This window comes from Sphaerodactylus townsendi, linkage group LG04, assembly GCF_021028975.2.
Source record: "Sphaerodactylus townsendi isolate TG3544 linkage group LG04, MPM_Stown_v2.3, whole genome shotgun sequence".
NCBI classification, from domain to species: Eukaryota; Metazoa; Chordata; class Lepidosauria; order Squamata; family Sphaerodactylidae; genus Sphaerodactylus; species Sphaerodactylus townsendi.
The window spans coordinates 109,562,248-109,589,415 of NC_059428.1; the positions used below are offsets into that span (position 1 = coordinate 109,562,248).

A 27,168-nucleotide genomic window follows, 5' to 3' on the forward strand; every position below is an offset into this window, starting at 1 on the left:
GATCGAGAGCCCCCCTGATTGTTGATGTGGGCTTTGGCGGAGATGTTGTCGGTTCTGACTAGAAGATGGCAGTTCTGGAGTTGCGGCTGGAAGTGATGAAGGGCCAGGAGGATGGCCCTCATTTCTAAGATGTTGATCGGCAGGCGGGTGAGAGGAGCAGGCCAAATCCCTTGTGCGATGTCCCCTTGTAGGGAGGCTCCCCAGCCGCGGAGGCTGGCGTCCGTGAAGAGTTGCGGTCGGGTAGACTTTTCCCTGTGATAGGTTTTTTCGCTTGGACCACCAGCGCAGGCTTTCGCGAAGTTGTTTGTTGGTCTGCAAGGACCTGTCCCTTTTTAGCATGATCTGGAATTGGTAAGGGCGGAGGAACGACTGCAACGTCCGTGCATGGAATCTGGCCCACTGTAACATGTCTATTACTGATATGAAGAGTCCCATCAGTTTGGCCAGTTGTAGAAGAGAGGCCTTGTTGGTCGAGAGAAATGGGGTGACCATTTTCTGGATCTTGTCTATCTTGGATGGTGGTATGAAAAGGCGATTGTGGAGGGTGTCCACAATAGCCCCCAGGTGTTCCATCCGAGTTGAAGGATTCAGAGAACTCTTCTGAAGGTTGACAAGGAAGCCGTGTTGGCGAAGAGTGTGCATGACTATCTGTAGATCCTGTAGAGCCTGCTCTCTGGATCGTGATCTGACAAGGATGTCGTCTAAGTACGGGTGTATATGAATGCCCCGTTCCCGGAGGGCCATGATGGGAGCTAGGAGGACCTTCGAGAAAACTCGGGGTGCGGTGGCGAGTCCGAATGGAAGAGATTTGTATTGGAAGTGGTCTGGGCCCACTGCAAATCGAAGAAATCTTCTGTGCAGGGGATTGATGGGCACATGGAGGTAGGCCTCCGTGAGGTCCAGTGAGGTTAGGTAGTCGCCTGGACGGAGTGCCTCTACGATGGACCTGAGGGTTTCCATTTTGAATCTGCGCAAACGGATGAATTTGTTCACGTAGCGGAGGTTTAAGATGGCTCGCCAGTCGCCGTTCCTCTTGGGGACGGTGAAAAAGTGTGAATAAACACCGCACGAACGTTCTGAGGTGGGCACAGGTTCGATCGCTTGGATGTGGAGCAGGTGGCGAATTGCCTCTTGGGTTCTTTTCTGTTTGTCCGGGTTGCATTGTGGGGGATAAATTCGGAACCTGGGCTTTGGGATGGTGGAAAATTCCAGGAGGTATCCGGATGTGACCACCTCCTTGGTCCACTGATCTACATGGTCGCCTGTCCATTGGTGGTGGAACTGTTGAAGGCGGCCTCCCACTGGGATCTGGTGGTAGTCAGGATCTGGTTGTTCGGTCATTCTGGAATTGTCTGGCTCCTCTGCCCTGTTGGCGGTTGTAGGGACGAAAGGAATTGTTGAAGGTGTTACGTCTGCGAAATGCTTGTTGTTGCTGCTGTGGTTGCTGTTGTGGGAACCAGCGCTTACCATCTCAAAGGTGGAGTCGGCCCAGTAGGAAACTGCTCTCAGGACCCTTTCCACGCCTTCTCTGAGGCCCTGGGCCTCGGGGGGAAGCATAAGGAGAAGGCGGCGTAACCAGACAATGGTGGCTCTGGCCATGGTGGATGAGGGTGCTAGGGCCCTGATGGAAAGGGCTAACCTGTCGTGAATTCTTTTGAGGAAGACATCCGCCCTGCGGTCTATGGGGTCCTTTAGGTTACCTTCCCCGTCCTTGGTGACGAGGCCACCCGACTGTAGAGCTACTACAGGGGCGTCGACCAGGGGCGTTTTAATGATATTGTGAATATGCTCGGGAAGCACGTAGAGGCTTTTGAGAAATGAAGGGCAGCTCTTGCTGGCCTCTAAATTGAGCCATTCTCTTTTAATTCTTCTTTCGAAGAATTCTGGCAGGGGAAATGCGGGAGGAGCCTCCTCGGACTGAGGGAGGATTCCCTTCTTTAACTGTCTTTTTTGAGGTGGAGGGGCCCTCAGGGTCCTCAGCGTCTGCTGGGTCCTGCAACTCCAAGGCTGATATAGCCTTGGCCATAAGGGGTGCAAGGTCCTCTTTTTTGAAAAGTCTGACGCACTGCTCATTGGGCTCTTCATGAGTCTCTTCGGGCTCTGAAAAATGATCTGACTCTCCGATCTCCCCCTCGCTAGCGCCCTCCTCCTCAGATAAATTGAGGGGGTCCCTATAGGTTGGGGTGGTTGGGGGGGTGGTGTGCGACCTAGAAGAGGAACTGGAGTGGTGTCTAGGTCTGTGGGTCTTTTTTGGATGAGAATGCTTTTTTCCTTTGCGTTTGGCTTTTTTATTTTTCTCATGTTGGTTAATCTCTTCCCTCATGGCTGTCCTGAACATTCCCATCAGGGACTCTGGGGAAGTGTGGATCCAAGAAGAGGGATCAGCTATATTGGGAGACACGTTAGGCTGATTGAGCCCCTCCCTCCCCGTTTCCCCTCGGTCTTGCCTGGCTGGAGACGAGGCTGAGGAATTCACTGCTTCTGCGCCCTGCTCAATGGCGCGCGATTCGGCCACGCCCCCCTCCTCCTCCGTTTCGCGGCTGACTCCCGAGTCCATGGGAGGAGAGCGAAACGACTCCGTTCTAGCTGCATGGGGGCTGTAGGGAGCTTCGCCAGCCACGTCCCTGAGTGGGACGCTGGTGCTCCTTTCGCGGGTCTGGGCTGCGGGAGGGCCTTCGCTTGTCGGCGGGGGCTTCCAGCCGCACCCCTCCCTTCGTTGCGCCCGCCAGGAGGAGGCTGCACGAGGCTCCTGTAGGGGCTCTGCGACGTTGGGCTCTCGCAAACCGCGACGGGTTGCTGCCCTGGTGCTTTCGGCTGCGGATTTGCCGAAAGAGTCTGGAGGAGGGGAGAAGGAGCGCGCGTAAGTGCGCTGCTCGGCCATTGCCTTGGCTGCCTGCCGCAATTAGTTGCTCTGCTAGGCTGGTTGGGGTTAGAAGACAAACAGGGCAGACAGACTTACAAGACAGGAAGAAACAGAAGGGTAGTTGAAGAAAAAACAGCTTAGGCTTGGAGCTCCTAACAAGCGCTGCACTCCCTGCTGTAGGCAGGAAGAAGACTGGGGATCAAGGGGAGGTGCCAACCCAACACAGGAAGTGACATCAATTAAGTCCTGCCTCCCTGAGTATAGGTTGGAAATCACCCATCCAGGATGCCCGAGATCGCCTCCAGGAGAACCTTGGATACTTACCATGAGGTTACTCTGAGGTTAGAAGGGCATCTTGGAATGGTTGATTCCCACCAATTGCTTAGGAAGGTAGGAATAATTTGTTCAACTTACTGTCTTCTGGGTGGCAGTCACCCAGTTTCAGTTTGGTTACTGTGCTAATGAACCCAAGAACAAAACGGAACACCACCTAAATGCTAATACAGGTAAGTCACAGTTAGAAGCAAACATGTAACTAATATGGTGGGGGGGAAGGGAGGGTTAGAGTGAGCTAGCATCTTCCCACTGCAATTTGATCATGTAGTTTAATCAGATTCATGATCCTGTTCTTTGTAAATGTTCCTATTTTTTTGTTCTTTTATTTTAGGGTAGTACAAGATGCCCTCAGAGCAGAAGGAACTCTTGCAGTAAGTATCCAAGGTTCCATTTTGCAAGGTTGATATTGGAACAGTGATTTTACCTGAGTAAAATGGTGAAGACTTCAGAGGAAGTTATAATGAAACAAATTTTTATCCAGATTCTCATCAAGATTGTTGATCCTGGACATTGTTCATGTCTAAAAGAATCTGGCTTTGATCCTGGACTTTATATTGATGACTGTAGTGTATCAACGGAGAACACAAGGCCGTGGTTTGATTCCCAAACTTGGGTAATTACAGATATGTATCTCTTCCGCAACTACCAGCCTACGAGTGATGTTTGTTAGTGCCATGAATATTCACAGTGACCTTGTCAATGAAAATTGTAACAATTATTTACAGCCTAATTCTACAGTGTTTTGTTTTTTCATTGTATTTTATACACCGTGAACCCTTTTGCTTGTTGTGATCATTTGGCAGTTTTAAAGTTAATAGCACCTCTCAAACCACATGTACAGCCACTAAAGACAGAAAGCTAAGGCTCTGCGTTCACCTAAAGAGGCAACACAAATTACTGGGAGAAAAATAATCTACTACAGGCTAAATGTAGCAGCCAAGCAATACAGCCAGAGAAGAAATAATAAGCTGAAAAATAATGCATCAAATGAGATTTCCCATTAAATAGTATGCAGTATTCACATAAACTGATTTCTCCTGTCATATCATGCAGGTCTTTCTATCTGCCATTATGCTATTAAAAAACAAGCTGGCACAAATCTCAGATGAGCATTTGCTATTTGTACTACAACAGTGACACTGCTCTGCCATTTCTGACAGTCAAACCCTCCTTTTCTATAAAGGATGACTTCATTACCACACCATTCCAAGATCTGCATATAAATTCTCTCATGGGAAGATGCTCCCTTTACATAGGAGCTGATTTTTTATCTTTCACACATGTTTCTCACAACACTGCTTGTTCAGTAGCCATGTTAGTAGCTAAAATCACTTGCCTGTTAATATGGAACCAACCATCCTCCAAGGAAATCAGCTCATTTTTATTTTAAGCTATTATGATACAAAGAAATGCATATGGTCTGACTATGTAATCATCTCTCCAGAATATAATTCAGTGTTCCAGCTTTATGTGCCAGGCGGTATAATTGTGTATCTACCCCACTATGAAACAGATGAGTATTGTGCTCATCTGGGAGTTGCACATTCCTCTGGAGAGATGGGCAGCATTACCTTGGCATGCAACACAAAAATACAGAAAGAATAAACACAGATAACTCATAGGTATGAGCATTGATAAAAATTACTGGTAAATTTTGGGTTCAGGTTTTTCTAGCACAGACATTTTTGGTAAAACCAATATCCATTGGCCTTATTAAAAAACCCAAACCCCAAATTTTTCATCCCCCCTCCCCCTGACACCATTTCCCAAATCATCAGGGGCTTCGGAAATGGCAGGGGGAAGAGAAATGCCACTGCTGGAGCTTTCTAAACTTTTCGAATACACTGGCACCTTTCAGCTTTTCGAATGCACTGGTGCTTTCAGCTTTCTGGATACACCTAGGTTTTTTTAATCAGTAAAAAGAGAACTCCGTGTGGCTTTTGGGGGGGGGGGTTCTGTGATTCGGGTTTACCAAATCACCCAGCCTACTCACACTTGGGCTCATTCCACACATGCAGAATAATGCACTTTCAAACTGCTTTCAGTGCTCTTTGAAGCTGTGCGGAATGGCAAAATCCACTTGCAAACAGTTGTGAAAGTGGTTTGAAAATGCATTATTTTGCGTGTGCGGAAGGGGCCTTGGTTTCGCTCAACTTGTTTCTCAAACACAAAGCATCTGAAGTTAGATTTGGTTTCCACTGTATCAGCATAATGGACGAATTCAAACCTGCCTACTCAAACCAAAACCTCAAAATAAACCTGAACCAAATTCACATCCCTATGCTGTACACAAATGTAACTAATGTAAAGATTCCAAAAGTGAGACATGAAGAGGGAAAACAGACAACAGGGGCACTCTGAAGTTTCAGCCCTAAGGGAGGTGAGTCCTGGACCACTTGCGTTGGGAGGAAGGGAGAGTACAGAAGAAGAATGGGAAACCACTGTTTCCTACAGCAACCTTAAGGTCTAGCACTGCCCTTAAGATGTTTTCATACACAACAAGGAAATGCAACAAGGGATGATATTGGCAACCAACAAGGAGTTCTCAATTACAAAGTATTTTCCAAACATTATTACTATTCATTTTAAAAAAAATCATCAAACATTTCTGTTGGGTTCTACAAGTTAGCAGTCCAGCTGTTTAATACTAGCCCATGAGTTCTCAGTGCAGAGAAAACATTAATATTTTAAGAGGTGGGGGACAAAATCTCTGCATTTCAGCAAAGACAATCTAATTATCTTTCAATTAAAAACCAGTCCTTTAGGAGCCTATGCTAAATGTGTTCTGGAGGGAACAGAAACCACCGCATTTTCCTAGTTATGGAAGAAAAATGTCACTGTCACTCTTTTTAATTTCACAAAACCCAGCTTCATTGTTGGGCCCCTCACTGAATATTTAAATGCCTCGCTTCCCATTGGGAATAATTTTGACAGTGATGGCCATATAATTTCAGACATGACAAGAATAAAGCCTTGAAAGGATGAATAGCTGACACTTGGCCTGCTGTTCTTTTCCAAAACTGGGTGGAAAGGCAAATCACACAGCAATTGGGGCAGGCTGAGGAGGAATAAAATACTGCTTTGTGTTTTCTGCATATATCCCCCTTGTATAATTCCCACCTCCCCCACACATGCTTAGGCTAACCAAACTTGCAAAAGCTCATCTATGTGGCTTGTGTATGTGCGTGTCTTCACTCAATTCTTTGTAACTGTTAACTCTGTTTTTAGCAGAGTGCTTCACACAATTTGAAAATATGAACAATACACCAGGAAAAAATATTTGAAGTCTGTACCAGCACCACACCATCACAAAACCACAATATTGCTTCCTTGCTGTTCATTTCCGCCTGATGCATGAGCATCTCCTCAACTGCGGGCCACTGATTCTGTGGGAGAAATTTTAATGGGATAGAACAGTGGTTATCAACCTTCCTAATGCCGCAATCCTTTAATACAGTTCCTCATGTTGTGGTGACCCCCAACCCTAACATTTATCCATTTTGCAGCTGGAGAACACTGATGCAGAGAGTCTTAGGCGACCCCTGTGAAAGGGGTCGTTCAACCCCCCAAAGGGGTCCCGACCCACAGGTTGAGAACCACTGGGATAGAAGCTCTCCACAGTACTGCTGTACACCTTTGTGTGCCTTTACTCGTCCCTCCCACCAAATCTTATAAAAAAATTATGCCAACAGTTGCATTCCTTGTCTTGATTCCTAAGTGAAGGACTTCGACAGATATGCATACAAAATGAAGTATTACCAAAGCCCTCAAAACTCAAAGACAGGAAAAGACAAAAAACATTAGCTGAATGTCTACCACGTACATTGTTTAAAGTGACAACTAATGGAATTACGTCCAATTCCAACCTTTCTAAAATGTTAATTTGGCTCAAAGTTGTAATGTTTTTAGAGGTTCTTTACTGATAAAAATTTCTCTCCTTGGTTCCAACTGAGAAGTCAAGTTGAGAATAGATCCAGTAACTGTTTAGTCATGGACAGATTCAGATTAAACTTGTCAGTGGACATTGACAGTATCCTTGGGAGTGTAAGAATCACCTCTTGCACTTTTGAATTGTGCTCACCCTGACTTTTAAAATCATGACAAGAAAAAATATTAGAGCCATCGGTTACACTTGTTAATGCTTCACTGACTGAGGGGCTTCTCCCTAAATCTTTAAAGGGGTATCAGACCTTTGGTTAAAAAAAATACACCCTTCGTTGGTTAAGGATGAAGTGGTTAATTTATAAGTCTGTTCTGGAGAAGGGAGTAAAACATGTAGTCATTCAGAAGTTCCAGAGGTTCTTGGAAGATATATCTGCTCTTGATACATTTCTATGCACCTTCAGATGGGGATTTGGGACTGAGACGGCCATAGTTGCACTGGTGGACAATCTTCGTTTAATGTCAGACAGGGGACACTTACCCCTGTTTATGCCATTAGATCAATCAAGGAACTTTTACAACATCGACCACTCAATCCTTACCCATCAATGGAACTAGTGATAGGGGAGTAGGTCTTTGGTGATTTCAGACTTTTTCATCTGATTGGAGACAAAGAGATCCTCCTCCAGAAGAGCAGCACCCACTAAATGAATTTCTCCTGTGGAGTGTCACATGGTTCTCAATCATGCTCTTCAACACAGGTATGAGCCACTGAATAAAATCCTCTGAGTCTTCAAGATTGAGTGTCATAGAGCCAGGTGTTATCTGGATATTGAAATTTCATTCATTAAGCCTCCAGAACCACCTGTTTTGCCTTTGAGGCTGAGGTCAGGTGGCAGTGGCAGAACAAGCTGAACTGAAACCAGACAAGATAAACATGATACTGATATTTCAGAGGAGATGAATTCACTTGTAGTGGAATGAATGGAGTAGGCACTTGCAGAGCAGAATTTGGAGATGCTCATCAACCCAGCCTTGTTGCCTGAAAACCATGCTGGTGTACTAGCCAAGAACCACCTCCTTCCATATATCCCCATATACCAACTACAGTTCTTCTCAGGCTACTACCTACTGACTGCTCTCCCACTGAAGTCAGAAAGTCTGGCATCAACCACAGCCCTGTGTCTTTTCCACTGTAGCTCCCATGTTGTGGAATAGGTTCCCTTAGGTGGTGAAGGGAGAATCTCACCATAAATTTCCAGGAGGTGCTGAAGAGACGTTGAGTGAGAAAATGGTGCTGGGGCAAAATGGCCCACAGGTGCCCCCGCGGCCCCTCCCCCACCCTTGCGGCCCTTCCCCCTTACCTTTTTCAGCTGGCAAAGCAGCTGGCTGAAAAAGCAGCCTGGCTGGGAAAGGAGAAACCCCCCGCAGCCCCCTCACCTTTTTCTGCTGGCAAAGCAGTCAGCTGAAAAAAAGCTTTTTCAGCCCGCTGCTGTGCCAGCTGAAGAAGCACCGTGGCTGGGGCAGAGGGAGGGAGAAAGGGGGAGGGATAAGGGGCGCCCCCCTCCCACTTACCTTTTTCTGCCAGCAAAGCAGCCAGCTGGAAAAAAAAAGTTTTTTCAGCCCGCTGCTTTGCTGACTGAAGAAGCAGCCTGACTGGGGCGGAGCGAGGGGGGAAGGGGGAGGGTTGAGCTTCCTGTCACGCCAAGGCCCAGCAAATTCCAGGAAGGAGGAGGGGGATGGCTGGGCCTTGGTGTGACATGCACACATTGAACCGAGGCCCAGCCATGCCCCTCCTCCTTCCCGGAAGAGTGGGGGGTGATTTTTGCACCCCCACATGACTTCCACGGGGCGCCCGGAGCGTTTGTCCCCAGATGTTCCCATGATAGCTACGCCACTGAGGTGCTGAAGGCCATTTTCTTCGTCAGGACTTTTAATGGGGTATAAACCACAGACATCTTTTGAGAAGAAGGGGATACTCGGGGCTTTAAATTGTGGTGTTTTCAATTATGATCTCTAATTATGATCTCCTTAAGCAGTAAAAAGTGACAGGATATAAAATGTTAATAAATTAGTAGCGGATCTTTATAAAGGAGGCATAAGCACTACATACGTGGGCAGAGAATGTAGGAGGAAAATAAAGGCGGCTCTACACAGAGAATGCCTGTTGCCTCCATTAACCTTAATCCTATTTTGAAAAGAAGGGAAGCAGAGGAGCTATGATCAACCAGACAATGCCTTTAAGATAAATAATCTATGAGCTCAGTGAATATTTTCTTTGTAAGTTGAATAAAGAAAAGTAATTAACTCTCTCTCTCACATACATGCGCACCATGCTATAAACCCCTTGCAAAAATATTTAATTAAAAGTCACCCATTTCTGTCAGGAAAAAAATAAGCCACTCCATTAGAGCTTCCTTTAATATAATGTAATGTCTCCCAAAGTCTTAATTACAGGAGAAAACCTTGACCTGGTGTAATGTACTATCCTAGTTTTAAACAAATCAGTGTTGGAAATGCCATGGTGTGTGATACGTTTGGAGAGGAAACCGTTAGTTAAACATTACCTTGTGATTAATCCCAGCATGACAGTGTCAGGGCTGGCAATCTGAAAGGGATCTGGCAGTTGAGTGGGGAAACAGGCAAGGAACCTAATAGGTAAGGAGGAGTACGGTAGATCAGCTCAGTCTGTGTTTGAGGAACAAGCAGATGAAAGAACCAAGCCCAGAGTCAGCCATTTTAGAGAACCAGCTGGAAGCCTACTGGTTCTATTTGTCACCTGATTCCTGCAGAGGTGTTAGCAGCAACTCCATGGCACTGCTGGAGAGTCTGGTGTCTGGGTAACACTGGTCAATTCCACACAACAAATGTATAGTAAGTTGCAATCATTATAAAGGAACCCGTTTTCCTATTCACATGCATGCTATGCAGGCAGCCACTGGAGTCCATGGAAGCTTTCACGCCTTCACACAAAGATGCTTCTCTTTTTTAAAAAAATTCCTGCAATACATGTGTAGCGGCACAGGCATACAGAAATGAATCTGGCAGTCATGCCGATCGTCCCACAATATGATCCGCTGCACTTGTGTAGTTGTGCATGTGCCACACAATTTTTTTTAAAGGGCCTCCCTGCAACAGCAGATTCTCCCTGGCTGTGGATGGAATGGTGGAAAGGAGGGAACTAAACCACCTCCTTGCTTGGCTGTTCACACGGAAGCAGCTCCAACTCATGATTTTGCAATAGGATTGCTGGTTTAGGGATTTTTGAAAATCCTGGGTTGAGGGAACTATAACAGGGCAGACTCATTTTGGGGGACGGGATATGTGTGAAGTCCCCCCCCCCCCAAAAAAAAACAGTTTGTATTGCATTCTACAACCATTATATTTGCCCTCTGTGGAATCCACAACTGTTTGAGTTCCAAACTTGGGCTCCAAGTCCTGGTGCCTTGTAGGAAGTAGTGGAAGGACAAACACAGAAATACCACTTGTTGTTTTGTTTGTAAATTAAATGTTCTGAGAGTAAATTGTCAGATGGACAAAAAGAAGAAAAAGCCCAGTACAAGTCAGTACATGTGTAGTCCTTTCTGTTCACTCTTTCTTGAAACCACATTTGATGGTGATAAATTTCATTTGGATTTCAGCAAAAATTAACTCATTCAGTCTCCCATTTCTCAGAGAAACAATAATGTAGGGTTTACATTCAAACAGTTGTATTTCCTAATTCTTACAAAGTGTTTATGAATATTAAAATGAATAAAGACCCTTTGAGGAAACCTATAGGAAAATTAATAGGTATCTGAATTTAACCTTATTTGATACTGTTCCAACCCAGTCTTTCTCACAAAGCTAAATTTCATGCGTCATGGAAGAAATTATATTAAGCCCAAGATTTAACAGTTGAGACTAGCACAACTGGTTTCCAAAAGGGAGTTATACAGAAACCATCAGGACTTGACAGACGGTATAATGGGGAAGCCAATGGACATTTTTAAAGTAGAAAGCCAGACTACAAATATCCAAAATAAATACACTGTCAGAATATGTCAAAGAAGAGGCTAACTAGGATTTGAAGCGAAAATAATCAAGTTCTTGGAGAAGCAGAGAGTAGCCTGAAAACGTGCTGGTCCGACCTACTCATAATGAACTGCTAAAAGAGGTCTGGATTGACATTATTTGCTAAGCAATCCCGAACAGATGTCTCCTGTGATTTTGCTATAGATGCTGTCATTCTTTACCCAAGCAAATCCTCTTGTCTACAATGTTATTTTCTGCGCGGAATCACTGGCACCCTGGTGGACTTCACATTTTCTGCTTGAAAGGCCTGTCACCATCACTTACTGCTTACAATTCATTTCAGATATAGCTGCAAGTGTCCCAGGCACGGTGATGTCCAACTGTCATGCATTCTGAAAGGTGCCTTCTCTACATGGCTAATATGAGGCTACCATAAGCAAGAGATACATGAATAGACATTGTGGAAGTTCCTGTCGTAGTTGTTTCATTCTCTTTTGCTTCTGCAGTTTTATTGTGCTTTCTGCTGCTCTCTGAACACATGCCTCTCTACCTGTCATATTGGAAATTGTCTTTTTGTAGTGGTTGCCAGCAGAGCAGAACTATATGATCACACTGTCCATGTGTTAAAAGAAGAGCCCTGCTTGGAACAGATGGAAAGGTCACTCCTGTAAGCCTGAACTGACCTAACATCACTCAGCAAGCCAGAAACAGACATGTAGAAAGAATTTTTTTTAACACTTGAGACATTGGGAACAGCACTAGCATACAAAGCTAATACAGAAAACTATTATACTGCTCTGTCTCCCTGTGTCCACAGTGGCAGCATCAGAAGCAGGAGGAAGAGTCAACGGTATGACCATGGTGACCTGGCAAGAGTTAAACAGTGGCCCAGGTGTGGCTAGAAGGTCACTGATGGGATGCATTCTGGGTAATTGGATCTACTGCTGTCCTAACTGGTGAAGGTATCCCATGGGGCTGGAGGGGGGAGGGTGAGAGAAGAAGGGGTCAGAACCCCTCCCTCAGTTCCCAGGTCAACAGCAACACTTTTGGGGGCAGGACTTAAGGTTGGTCATGGAGAGGAGCTGGCAGAACATATGAGAGGTGAGCTTTGATAGCACAGGGAAGGATAGGGAACCAGGCAGCCGCAGCAGAGAGTAAGGCATTCCTCACAGAGAATGCTCCCAAAAAAAGCATTAGTTATGAGCTTACTCGGTGTTTGCGTTTCCTGAATAGCCCTCAAGGGTTGGCCCCTTCCCAGCCTTTTGTACAACCTCACCTTCATAGATGGGGCCCCAAAAGACCCAAGGACTACATACACAAGAATTAAACTTGCTTTTTAGGCAGAAAAAGGTTTTGAACTTGTAGCTCAAGGAACGATAAATCCATTTGATACTATCAAAAGCATTCATCATCTATGCATCTAAGCACAGACCTAATCTGCAGTAATTATGTTACATCATTCATACTATTTGTGTTCCTTTAAAAAGTTATTATATGCTATATAATAAGTGAAATTAATAATGCAGGGTCTTGGCATACAGAGGTACTGGAAGCTCAACTGAAGAGGAAGGCAGAAAAGAACCCCTACATTTACTGTACAGTACTGGTGTTGGATGCTTTTTCCCAAGTCCCTCAAACTTATCCAGCCATGAATAGTCCATGCTTAGTACTCAATAATACCACAGAATAAGCCCAGTAGTTGCATAGTATAGAAGCTAGCCCTAAACAGCTTGGCAGATACAAGGCGTGCCAAATCTCCTTGAAAGTGAAGGAAGGATGGTCTCCCACAAAACACTGCTTGTGTGGGGGCTCCCTTCAAACTCTCCTTTGCCCTATGAAATATGCAGGTGTTTCAACCTGTTATTCAAAACTAATAATTCTGTGCATTGCTTCATTTACATTGATGTAATAAAGTCATATTTTTTCCAAGGGTCTTGCATTTAACAATCCATTTTAATGAAGAAGGCATGGTAATACACAACTGATTCATTCCGTGCACCATTATCCAAATACAAAGAATATAAGCAACAGTCTTCAGAACACGAATTCATTGGACAAGGCAAAGAAGGAAAGCTCATTTGTGAGCAAAACCCAAAGCCATTTGATTTAAGGCAATTTTCAATCCAATCTTATGTATGAAATTCTACTACATCCTATAGGACTTACAGGTAAATGGGCACTTGAGCGCAACCTGAGCTCAAGTAATATTCACAGGGCATAATTTTCCCGATTGCTCTTTCCACTGCAGACAACTGAATCGCCTGAATAGCATTACAGGAAAAGAGGGCAGTGGAATTTACCACTTAAGTGACAATCAGGTCTTTAGAAATACGAGGCTGGACCTACCCCATTGTTCCCAACCATTTTGTGATACTGTCAGAGAAACAACAGGCAACTTGGTTCTTACTGCCATTTCAACCGACATGTACAGTAAAAACAAACAACAGTAATAAGACAGTAATTTTGTTCAGAAAAGAACCACAGATTCTAAGAATTGTCTTACCGGAACTTCAAAACTTTCCTGCGTATCATCTAGCATTTGGATTTTGAAAGTAGTCAGTTTTCCTGTAGGCGTTGCAGGTAGTTTTTGTCCATGTTCCAAAGTACTTATCCCAGCATTCTCCTGAACTCCCAACCGGGATCCTGCAGTTGGTCTCTGCTCCACTTCACCCATGTTTAAAGAAACAATCTTCTATACCTAATAAGAGACAGGGAGGAAAACAGTATGCCCTATTACTTAAGGTTATTCAGAACACCAATGGGTATCAATATTTACTTTATTTATATACCATATTTAAAGTCTGCCATTTAGGTCAGAACTTCTAAGGCAAATGATAGAATCTAATATTATCATTCCTAAAAATTAATAGCAAAATCAATCCAATCGGTTGCAGTTAGATTACAAATTCATACAAAGATGAGACAACAGCAGAAAAACAGCCTAGGCAGTTAAAAGCTCCAACAAATAATATGGTCTTCATCCAACAACTAAGGTTCAATTCAGGGCCAGATTAAGACCTTTAGAGGCCCTAGGCACTGAAAATATTATGGTAGCCCCATATACTGTACATGTAATTCAAAATAAAAATAGTAGTAAACCATAGAATATACATATTATAATACATAAATTAATTGTATGAAACAAAACATGTATGGTTCCATTGCTTTCTTGCCTTGAAGATACATAGGATTTTAACTTACACAGATCAAAGATGCAAAATAATGTTCATTGTTGATTACTAATAACTTTATTTATACTACATGAAGCTTTCTCCCGAACTTTTTAATTGCAAAGTATTTGATCGTATCCTCAAAATTAACCTGACACAACAAATCTGCTACAATACTTAGCAGAGAGTGGGGGGGGGCTCTATGGGTCCCTCTTTATTTGAGGTCTTAACCATGTGCTCATTTTGCTTAATAGTTAATCCAGGACTGGTTCAATACATGAGGCAGGGTAAGTGTCTCTGAAGAAGGAATTCCAAAATGTACCCAACCCTATGATTACTACTCTTCTTCTAAATAGTAAAACAAGCACCAGGATCCCGCTGTTTAAATATCTACCGATCTACTCCTTGTGCTAAAAACCAGGAAGTATCAAGAAAAGAAACCAGAGACTTTCACGAAATCTGAGAACTGTATTACAGAAATGAATATTATAACTCCTACATGAACTTCCTTGCCCTCCACAATCTCATGATTCCTCCATCCTCCTCATAAAGGACAACTATTAAGATGGAGCGAAGCACAAATTCTCATTAATGTATGTTGCTTTACGATTTGATACGCAATGAAAGTATCATTAGTCTGATATGTCAAACCACACACATCATTTCAAAGTTTTAATTCAACTCGTTTCCTTTGTCCTTCTGACACCTGGTCTGAGTTTCAAACTGAGCCTGCTGCTACTGCGTATTTGTCTAAGTTCGATAATTGCCTTTCCATCCCTGATGCCTTTTATGTCCTGATCAATGATCATTAACAGCATGTAACAAAACAGGAGAAACAGGAATGTAACCTCCTGCCTGAACAAACATGCACTAATAATAGATCTGGTCATTCTTTGCATTTCAAGGCCCAGTTAGACCACTGGAGATCTTAAAATAGGGAACAGCAACAAGGAAAGCTCTGCTTGTCAGATTTTATATGTCTTCGTTTTCTATTTAAAATATTTTTCTATTTAGCTGTACTAAAAAGTGCCTAGGGCTTTTTAAATACCGCCCCTGCAGCTCTACAGCACTGTTTGGAGGCGGTAGCTGGTTGGTTGAAGCAGAGCAGGTTAAAGCTGAATCCAACGAAGACGGAGATTCTCTGGCTAGGCCGTGGGGGGGGGGGGGATTTCCAGCCGCCCGGTGTGTGGGGGTCTCATTGGCACCGACCCCTTCCGTCCGCAGCCTGGGGGGTCCACCTGGATTCGTCTCTTTCAATGGAGACCCAGGTGGCCCATGTAACCCGGGTTGCGTTTTTTCATCTTCGACAAGCCCGGCGACTGGCCCCCTTCCTCTCCCAGGCGGACCTGGCCACTGTAATCCATGCAACGGTCACCTCAGGCTAGACTATTGCAACTTCGGCTCTCGCTAGCCTTCCCATGCGGCTGATCGGAAGTAGAAAACTGGTGGCATCACGGCGGCTCGTTTGCTCCGCAGGAGGTGCCTAGAGACCACATCCGCCGTGTTGCATAAGCCTGCGTGGCTTCCAGTTGAGTTCAGATTGTCTTCAAGGTATTGGTGTTAACCTTTAAGGACTTGCGGTCTGGGACCGTATCTGAGAGGCCGTCTGGCCCCATCGTCCCACGTCGGTCTCTGCGTTCAGCAGAGGCCAACCTGCTACTGATCCCAGCCCCTCTATGATGCGGCTGGCCTCCACTAGGGCCAGGGCTTTTACGGCCCTGGCCTGCCTGATGGAATGCTCTTCCTCCAACTGTCCGGGCCCTCGCGGGATATGCCGAGTTCCGCGGGCCTGCAAGACCGAGTTATTCCGCCCGGGCTTTGGAGAGTCCAGCTGCTGATAGGGTGCCCAGAAACAACTAAAACCTGCTGCTCCCTTATGTAGAGATTTTAATAGCTGGAGGCCATCTTATTTTAATTGATATAACCGAATGCTGCTTTTAAATTGTTTTAATTTTCAACATATCCACTGTTTTATTTAATGTTGTAAACCGCCCTGAGCCCTTCGGGGGAGGGCGGTATAAAAGTGGAATAATAAATAAATAAATAAATAAATAAATAAATAAATAAATAAATAAATAAATAAATAAATAAATAAATAATACATATATAAGCCTTCCTTGGCATCAAAAATATAAACCACTATAATAATTAAAAGGAGACACAGTTGATTAACATTAAAGAGTAATAGAAAACAGAATAGAAAACAAAATTATAAAAATACGTGTTATAGGTTTTACAATACCTAAGATTAACACTTATTCTTAACAATGTAAAGATGAATAGTACCCTGTAGGAAACTAACTACCCTCTCACACAGATCTGCAGAAGGGCTATTCAATAAAAAGGATGTCAAAGCTGCGACAGAAGAGTCAGTTCTCAGTGCAGGGGTTAGGAACTTGGCCCGAATCTCTGCATAGAATGAGCAGAAAGACTCATTCTTGCTGGTATAATCTTAATATTTATAGATAAAGGTTTCATTTTTAGAATAATTTGTCAGATTAGTTTTACAGTTATATCAAAAATTGCTGATTTAGTTATACTATTAGAAATAGTATAGTAAATCTCAGGCCGTATCCACAAGGATCCCACACTTTGTGGAGTAGTCTGCGTGGCACAGCGTGGCACCATAGCCACAACCTGAGCTACAAAGCCAAAAGAAGGTGGCACAAAGAAACCCAGCTCTGCCTGCCACTTTCAGTCTACCAGCCAATTACCTTTTATAGTGCACACCACAATCGGCTCTACAGCCCCTCGACCTGACAATATTAACCACTACAAAACATGGTTTAAGAAGCAGCTACTAGGGGCAATTCCGCACTCGAGTAAAATAGGTTCGACCCAGTTCCCTGAGAAGGGTACTAACCTAGATTGTTGTTCCCCACTGAAACCAGCTTGATCCCAGCTCGGAGGGCGGAATCATCCTGTGCCTCTTCGCCGCTCCCTTCCGATTGGCTACTGTTCTACGGCCATGTTCTGTCTATCCCCACACACATTATAAAAAAAAACTGCCACAGGAATGGAGGGATGAAGGTGGCGTTTTTTGATTGGCCAGCTGTACAAATGCCCGATACACTCAGCTATGATTGGGGGAATCCTGGCACCAGAGATTCCGCACTTTACTGGAATTGAGCTGAGTTCGAGTGTGGTTCCCTGAAAAAGTAGTAGTTCGCAACTGGAGTTGGAAATTTGACCACTACACGTGGCGAAGCTGGTACAAAACCACATCGATCCCAGTGGTTGTGTGGAGCACTTAGGTCGAACGCAGCTCGAACTTAGGTCGATAACGCAAGTGCGGAATCGACCTAAGATGTTCTGAATTGCAGGAAAAGTGGGTGTTCCACAATGCAGAGGGCAAAGGTCTCACCAGCTCAGTCTGTAACTTCTGTCACAAAAAAAAAGAATCAAAGCAAGGCTCTGGTATGGAGGCAAAAAGCTATCCCTTTTTTTTTTACAAACGCTTTCTCCATAAGAGGAGGCTATCCCTCACAGCAACCAGTCATGATATGGTGGGTAACAGCAGCTCAAATGGCTGAATATCCCAGCTCCTGGTGAATAACGTTGCATTAGGGACAGTACCCTTATCAGAGGGCATCCAAGACACTAGGGGCTGTGCCTCTAGCACCGTACAGGTGTGCAGCTAGTGCCTAGTTAGCAGAACCTGATGCCAGATTGTGAGGTTATCCCACATCACTGTGCAATCTTCCCAGTGTCTGCATGCCAGCATGGTGCATGCCAGTCACAGCTCTGGTATATGAAACACACTGGTAAAACTGCTACACCCAACTCTCCTAAAATGGCAGGGATATATTTTCAGCCAACTACATGGGCTGCTGCTGCTTTCTTTCTCTCGCAAAACACTTGGCCTTCCCTCCCTGCCTGACATGATGAAAGATGTTTCATAATGACAGGAGCATCATTGGTTCAATGATAAGAATATTGTAAATGGGTTTATGTTTAAAAAAAGGAGACCAAAAGAAGCATAATGATGAAAGGGTTCATGATGTAACTGAAAGACTGCATATGGTTGGAATCAGCAGAGTCAAGAAGTGGCAAATGTTCAAGCCATGCTAAGTGAAGGGAGCCCTTATCTATGCAAAAGACAGCTGGGAAAGAGATAAGGAACCAAAATGTATCAACTGGGATGGTGTCACCACTCATCATTGGAGGCGCAAAACTTGATTTTGTCTTTACAAACAAAACAAAAGCACTCCTCAGCCTTTTACAGAAAGTTCAGAATAGCAGATTTTCAACTCTTGGTATTCCTTATTTGGAAATTCAGAGGCCTTTATAAACAGTGGGTAACTGTGCAGAGTATAAATTATTTAAGACGCCCAATTATCTTAAAACTGCAATATTTTAGTCAAGCATCTAGGACCTGATAAATATTAATATGAATTCAGGGGGGAAAACCACACACACAAACCTATTTGACAATTTATCAGTGGGAGTAGGTAAGACTAACTTTTAGTTGCTCAAGAAAACCAAAATTTTCAATTCTTAGTTTTATGACTCACTTTGTTAGCACCAGGAAAATATAAAAAATATTTTCCTGAGCCTATTGCTCAGCCTATTGCTCTGGTCAAGGACCAGAGCAAAAAGACCAGTGTTACCCAGTAGTCCCCATAGGGATATGTATACGTGGTTCTGCCAAGGTTTCAGATGGTTCTCTCCCTGATTTTGTTTTATAAGACTTATTGTAAGCTCTCTGGTGTTAGATTCATTATTTGCCTCATGTTTATGTTTGATGTCAGCTGTAGAACTCAGCTAGGTTTAGCAATGTTTAGGATGATAAAAATGTTATTTTATATTAGTAAGTCTCATTAACTTGTAATAGTTAACATTGGAACTCAAGGAAGTTGGTCTTGGAATTCAGTTCAGACCAACACCCAGCCAAATCTCCTTAGCAAAGACAACAGACCCTCTTGGAATTGCAAATTGAATTTGATGACGGCAACCCAGACGCCCCCAGCCGTTGGCGAACGTGTCTGGACCATCATTGGACCATTTGAACTTTCTTTTGTTGCGGGACTGAGACTGAGACATCAGGACATAACTCAAGGAAGAGGCCCATCTGATAACCAGATACCTGGGTACGTTAACAGTCTCACCTAGTTTTATGAATGGACACTCTTCACTCCCTGTTTCTGCACTATCCTAAAGTCTCGCGGGAGGACGCCTGACAGCGAGATCCCGGAGTTCCATTCACAAAGTTGTAACTGTGTACCTTTCTTTTATGTGTGTTGATGTCTCTTTATTGTTACAAGGTAAGAGACCTACCCTCTTACCTGCCCCCTTGCCCTCTTTTGATCTTCGTGTATAAAAGGTTACGGCCACGCGGTCCCCTGCCTGAGCTGTATCAATCAGTTTTGAATAAAAACATTCTGTTTTCGAAGAACACCGGCTTCCTGCGCCTCACTACGTTGCCTGAAATAAAATCACTTAATGTTACCCAAGCAGCAGCGGTAACAATTTGAAATACATGAGTTACATTTATCACCGTCATATTCACTGCTTTGTCCAAATAAACAGAAGTACAGGGCACCCTGTATACTTACAGAATTGATACCAGAAGAAGCTCACTTCATCTGGGACAAATTTCATCTACTACAGTTTCTAACCATTAGATCTTTGTATTCTATTTTAGTCTTAAAATTGCTTCTAAGGGCCATACAATCAATACTGACGTCTTCCATTTGTCCTAAAAGTCAGAGGTTCTAAACTGCATTGGGTGGTAACACAAAAAATGGCAAATAATTAAACCACAATTTTGATGTGAAATACAGGCCCTTCACGCACAAACCTTTTAAAACTTTTTGAAGCAGGAAATAAAACATTTCCTCCATGGAGCTCCGCATTGTTTTACCCCATTTGAGTCTCAAAATGTTTTATTTGCAGCCTCAAAACATTTTAAATTAATGTCTTTTTTAAACAACTATTTGGTTGAAACATTTTTAAAACATCTTCAGTTGCCTGTGCAATCTATTTACAACATTTTCCACGCTTCTGTACCATCCCTGAACTTTCTCCTCGGGGTCACTCATTTTATGTGCTCACCCCATTCCCACTCGCCTGTTTGTTTGCACATTTGTTTGTTTTTTATTGGGGGTGGGTGGGTAATCTTTGAATTGAGTATATGAGTACAGAATCGCACCATGAGGCTATGAAGCACTGAAACATCAATTCAACATCTACCTAAAAAAGGGGAGAGGATCATGTAAAATCTGCCATGGATCATTTTGAGGGAGTTAGTGTGGGCATATATCATGGTAAAGGGGGGAGATTGAAAACGTTTGAGAAATGTTTTAGGTGATTTATTTGGAAAGGGCCACGTTGCCAGATAAGCATCAGTTTTCACAGTGATATACAATGCAGAAAATATTCTCACAGTGGATCCTTTCTGAACATTTCAGCATAATAATATGTGCATTTTAGGAGAGGCCACAGACATTGACAAGCTTCAAGTCTATCACAGATTAGCTATTTTAAAAAAAATGTTAAGACCTTGGACCGGTTGCTCCCTCTCAGTCTAACCTACTAAAGAAGGTGCTTGTTGGTGTGATGATAAAATGAAGGATGGGAGAATTGGGTAAGCCACTTTGGCTCCTCCAATATGTACACATCAGGGTATTAACATCTAAACAGTTAAATAAAACATTAAGATACCAGTCTACTTCAGAGCGAGAACACAGAATCCAATACAATGAGGTCTTCAGGGGTAAAGAACATAGATGCGTACCCTATGAGGTGAACTTTTCAACTCAGTGTTTACATAAGTGTCTTTTAATGCAATTAAATAAACCTCAAACACATCTGATATTTTGTGCAGGCACGTTATATAAATAAAACTGTTGTACCAGCTGGAAGGTTTTGTTCTCACTCACCTACATAGCCCTTTAATGTGAAAACCAAGCAGCGCACGTTGAAAGGGCAAAAGAATCAGATTTCTTTCCAGATTTCAATAGAAGAACTATGGAAGTATCCAGACATGCATATCCAGTCACTGGATTTCATTGAGACACCAGTATTTAAAAACAAGCCAGGAGCAATTTGGTTTTCAACTTGTTAATCAAGACCTGCAAGTGGGTCACAGAGGTCCACTTTCTGGGTTATGAGCCCCTCCAGAACTGCCTCTGTGTGTCCTGCTGCTATTCATGCCTCCTAATTCTACTACTGCCCTGTCTGTGAGTGGTTGGAAAAGCTAACATGCATGCTTTAAAGCAAACTACGATTATTTTACAAGCCAAGAGACTGAACTATGGTTTGAAGTACATTTGCAAACTGTGGTTTCGAGCAGGGATGTAAAACAGTAAACAATCCATTCGTGCAAAAGAAAGAAAGTTTCCAGTGTCATGTGGGGGTAGACAGACTGCAAGCTTATTAAGGTTATATTTTTATACGTCTAACAACTGCTTTATTGAACAATTAGGGTCTACCCATGGATGTAGGTAAGGGGGGGTTCTCGGGTTTGAACCCCCGCATTCATGTCCAAAGCGCCGCCCCTCCGTTTGTGGGTTTTAAAAACATTTTAGTGCTTTTTTGGTTTTTGGCCTACAGGGGGCGCATTGTTTGGACTAGCAGCACCAAACTTGCAGGGATTGTTTGGGGGACTCTCCTGATGATACTACCTGGGTTTGGTGAGGTTTGGTTCAGGGGGTCCAAAGTTATGGACTCCCAAAGGGTGTGCCCCCATCCTCCACTCTATTAGCTCAATGGGAGATAATAGAAGATGAAGGCTACATCTTTGAGGGTCCATAACTTTGGACATCCTGAACCAAACTTCACCAAACCTGGGATGTACTACCAGGAGAGTCTCTTATTGATACCACCCAGGTTTTGTGAAGTTTGGTCTAGGGAGTCAAAAGCTATGGACTCCCAAAGGGGGTGCCCCCATCACCCACTGTTTCCAATGGGACCTAATAGGAGATGGGGGCTACACCTTTGAGGGTCCATAACTTTGGACCCCCTGAACCAAACTTCACCAAACCTAGACAAACATCATTACGAAAGAACTCCTAAAGGAATGCCTAGAAGTTTGGTGCTTCTAGCTTAATTGGTACCCCTGACAGCAGGCACCCCTTAATTTCCCCAGATCCCCCTTTTAAATCCCCCCCCCTCACCCTGGATTTAAAGGGAGAATCTGAGGTCCTCAGTTTAGAAGAAGAAGAAGAGTTGGGATTTATATCCCCCTTTATCTCCTGTAGGAGACTCAAAGGAGCTTACAATCTCCTTGCCCTTGCTCCCTCACAACAAACACCCTGTGAGGTGGGTGGGGCTGAGAGAGCTCCGAAAAGCTGTGACTAGCCCAAGGTCACCCAGCTGGCGTGTGTGGGAGTGCACAGGCTAATCTGAATTCCCCAGATAAGCCTCCACAGCTCAAGGGGCAGAGCAGGGAATCAAACCCGATTCCTCCAGATTAGAATACACCTGCTCTTAACCACTACACCACGTTGAAAGTGATGATGTTTCAGGGTGGGAGATAATCCACCCCAAGACAGCATCACTTTCAATGTTGTTTAACTAGGGACCCCAGATTCTCCCTTTAAGGTGGATTTAAAAGGAGAATTTGGGCTCTCTAGTTTAAACACCATTGAAAGTTATGCTGTTTGGGAGTGGATTCCAGCATCACAGCGGCTGCCGGGGGGGGGGGGGGCTCAGATTTTGCACCAGGTTCCATTTTCCCTCTATGCCTCTGCCCAGAGGGGAGGGGCAGGGGAGGGCAGGGGGTCTGCCACCCCTGACCTCGGAGAGCTGCTTTTATAAGCACTAGGCCAGGGGCGGGGCTTGGGAAGGCATGGCCATGCCCTAGGGGCGGGTGGGGGTGTGGCCCCCCGAACCCCTCCCATAAAAAATCTAGACCTACATCCCTGGGTCTACCTGATACTGAAATAGACCACCACTCATTCAAAGTTAGTACTGTCTTTTACTCAATATGGGCAGCATCAACAGCAGATCACTTACTACCTGGTCCTCTTAAGAGGAAATACCAGGGACTTCTGCACACAAAGCAAAGGCTCTTCCACTGAACCACAGGTCCTCCCCACAAACGTTTTCCAAAGCTTGGGAAATTGGCCGAGTGTAAACTGTGCATTCGAGATTCGTTTGTACCTGCAGAATGTCTGTCTTCCAATGCTACCTTACTGTTAATCATCTGCACACAAGCCCATCAGTGAAACACTGGTCTCCTAACAGAATCAGTAGCAGAGCTGATGTCTGTAAGGATATATGAGGGCTGTATATATTGTGACATATAATATATATATTTTACACATCAAACAACAGCTTTATTAAATAAAGTTTACATCCCTAGTTTGAGGGAATCTTGTCTGCATTAAATCATGATCCTCAACAAAGTACTTTATAAGAAACAACAGTAAATGCGGGATCAGAAGCAAGGTAATTAAAAAAAACACCTGAGGTAGCACAGGAACCTTTGACCCACTCTGGAACTCTTAGGCCTTTTCCGCACATGCAGAATAATTCCGCACATGCAGAATAATCCACTTTCAATGGACTTTGCAGATGGATTTTACTGTGCAGAATAGCAAAATCCACTTACAAACAATTGTGAAAGTGGATTGAAAGTGTATTATTCTGCATGTGTGGAAGGGCCTCTGTCATGGTTCAGAATGGTCAGCAGCTTCTTCTGTGAAACTGGCAGGGATCACCATTTGCAGCAGGAAATAAAAGTTTGCGGTTTCATGCTTCGGACCCAAAATAGGGGCACCTTCTGACTAAAACAAAACTATGTGAATTAACAAGAAATATGCAAGTGTACATGCTGCTCATTAATGGAATGTGATATTGCAAGAAATAAAACGCTGAGATAATTTAGTATTTTAATTTTAGAGATAATAACCTTTCATTTTTAGGAGGAAATTCAGATAAAACATTTATTGCTCATTTATTTTCAGATCTTGCCAGAAGAGGTAAAATTGTTTGACTCCCCTTCTCACTGTAGTCCTTTCCCACGTGTTGTTTTGTCCATGGTGACTCCCTGACCCTGAATACAGCTTTTTCAGCAGTGAAAAGGGTCTTCTCCCTCCTATACCAATGTGAAAAAAGAAGGATCCAACCCAGCCCAATATTAACAGCCATCTGCTTAAAGCTGTACAAGAAAGCTGGGGGGATTTTATCAAGAATTATGGCTGCAGTGCAGAGCAAGAATCATGCATACTTTGTTATGCTCACATAATGGGAAACAAATTTCTAGTACTAAGTACTTTTTGAGAGCTTCAAAGTGTTCTGTGGCTCTGAGTGGAATAGAACTGCCATCATTAAAATAGTTAAGGCAAGCCTGCTCTCTGTTTTAAAGGCTTAACTTGAGATGGCCAGCTCAGTTACACATCACATAATTCAAAACTATAATTTTCATTCCTAACGGCGTGAAAGGATTCTTGAACTGGACAAGAGATGACAGCCATGGAACATTCTAGAGTTATAAAACTAATCCAATTTATATGCTATTCTGAATTTATCCGATTCTCTGTACAAGTTCTAGTAATAAATATCTCCCAAGCTGAGATGTTCTTATGTTAGCACACACAGCTATTCTCACTCACTCATGCACCCACCCAAGCAACAATATTTCCCTGGCCCTCTTGCCTCAAAGTTAGTATCTGATTCTAAAGAAATCAATGATGGACAATGATGAACTCAAAGGATGGGTGAAGTTGTAATTTTCCAGCGAACACAGAGTGTCTACTGACCATAAGGCAGAGATGCACACTGCAAACCTTAAAACTTTGCTCCATTTTGCAAACCAAAAGCAACAAAGCAAGCTTCTTTTGCTTCAGGCTGGCAGCTAAACTGCATCCTGGCTTGGCAAAGCACAACAAACATTTTCATTTCTCAAAAGCTGTACCTCACTCCAGGAGGCAAGGGAACATGGTACAGCCTGATCTCCTCAGATCTCAAACACTAAGCAGGCTCAGTACTTGGATGGGAGACCTCCAAGGAAGACTGTGCCGAAGAAAGCAATGGCAAACCACTTCTGCTTCTCACTTGCTTTGAAAGCTCCTTGCAATGGTCGTCATAAGTCATCTGCGAGTTGGTGGCATTTTAAACGCACATACTCTATACCAGAGTCGAAGGAGTACAAGGCAGGCTTAAGAATTACAGCTCTTACAGTCTGAAGGGGGAAAGCCTAATGCATTGATTGCTTGGCTCCAAGTTCTGCAATACTGTAAGATACCAGTTTAACAATTACACATTTTGATCAGAAGTTTAAAAATATGTTTTTCATCAATGATGGACATGCTTAGGCAAGCATTAAGATGAGTTGCACAAGCCAGCCCACCTAAGTAATGATTTATGGCAGCATCACACTGCATCTTGTAATAAACTAATAAAGGTTAAAAGAACCAATCAATAAAACTCTAACCTATTGACAAAGACACACAAGATTTTGAAACTTCCAAAATATTCAAGAAAGATTTATAAAATGAGCTGGCCATACTTTAGACATTATGGACTTAACATGCATGCAGAAGGTGTATTCTGCTTGAAGGAGAGCTATTTGACACCTCACACTGGAATGTTGCACAAAACTAGTGAAATTAAATTCAAGAGAATGTTTTTGGACACTTGTGCAAGAAGCTGGGAAACAGTTTGCACAAACTCTTGCACAAGCAGAAGCATAAAACATATTATAGCACACTGTCAACACACAAGTGTTTCCGAAAAAAGGACTAACACTTTACCACCATGAACAGCACTTTGGTTTAGACGCTGTATTTCTTTAGAAGTAGCACCCACCTACTACTCTTTCAAAGGACTAGCTGTGTCTGTCTGTTACAGTAAAAATTAAACAGATGCCCAGTGGCACCTTAAAAACTAATAAAATTTGTTCCAGAAGAAGCTTTTATAAATCAGAGCTCCATGAGATGCATGGATATTTTTATATTTAAAATTACAAGCAATAGTAGGGTGGGAACAGAGATATGTTGGCAAGGCATATTCTGCTACTCACCTATGAAAAATTTTCCTTGGGCAAAGAAATTGATGCCTCTCCCCTACTTTGACCCAAACAAGACACAGGAACCCTGAATCACATACTGACAGGTATGAGCCCATATTGCTGTAAACAGAGGCATAGCAAGGGGGGAAAGCGCTAGGTGCACCTGTGTGTCCTTCGCCCTGCCCTGGAACGCCCCGCCACGTCCCCACAGGGGCATGTGCCCGGTGCTTCACACACCCCTCCCCCCACCTCCTTGGAGCTACGCCTTTGGCTGTAAACACAAATAGCAGAAAGAGTCAAATAACCTAGATTTTGGAAAGTTGGTGAGCAGCATTGGAATACCAAAGGGTTCCTCAGATACTATACACTGAAAATAATGGGGTTTACTTCTGAGTAAGCATGCATAGGATTGCACTACAAAATCCAAACTCTTATTTTGCTTTTATAAACATAACTGTTTTGCGGCAATAGATAACTGGCACTTGAGTATATGCCTTGTTTTTAAAAGTTCCAGGCTGAGGCAGGGACCCAAACTGGTACCTTGGCTCTCTATTTCTTTGGATCGCAGACAGTTGTCAATGATCTCAGAATTCTCATCCCAGCACCACATTGAAAACCATTCCATTTTGTCCCTGCTTTTGAACTCTCAAGTGTTCTTTAAAACTGGAATCAGATCTGCTAGTGATTTCCCACCAAACTGAATGGTCGAGGGAATTTCAATGATGTGCAATCTGATCCTGTGCTTTCAGAAGTAAATCCTACTGAATGTAATGGGGCTTATTCTCATGTAAGGATACACAGGCCTATCGCCTTGAACATATGAAGCTGTCTTTGGTCCCTGATTTACTGTGACTGGCACAGAGCCTCAGAGTCTTTCCAGTCCTGCTACCCAAGATCCTTTTATTTGGAGATGCCAGGGTTTAAACCCAAGGGATCTTCTGCACTAT

General features: G+C 43.5%; 1 protein-coding gene across 1 annotated transcript in view; it reads right to left on the minus strand.

Annotated features, from left to right (window-relative positions):
* Positions 1-27,168, minus strand: part of FARP1 (FERM, ARH/RhoGEF and pleckstrin domain protein 1) — a 224,522-nt gene that overhangs the window by 173,842 nt on the left and 23,512 nt on the right. The window contains exon 2 of the mRNA XM_048494114.1: positions 13,599-13,793. Coding sequence (XP_048350071.1) covers positions 13,599-13,769 — 171 coding nt within the window. The 5' untranslated portion in view covers positions 13,770-13,793. The remainder of the gene's footprint in view (positions 1-13,598; positions 13,794-27,168) is intronic.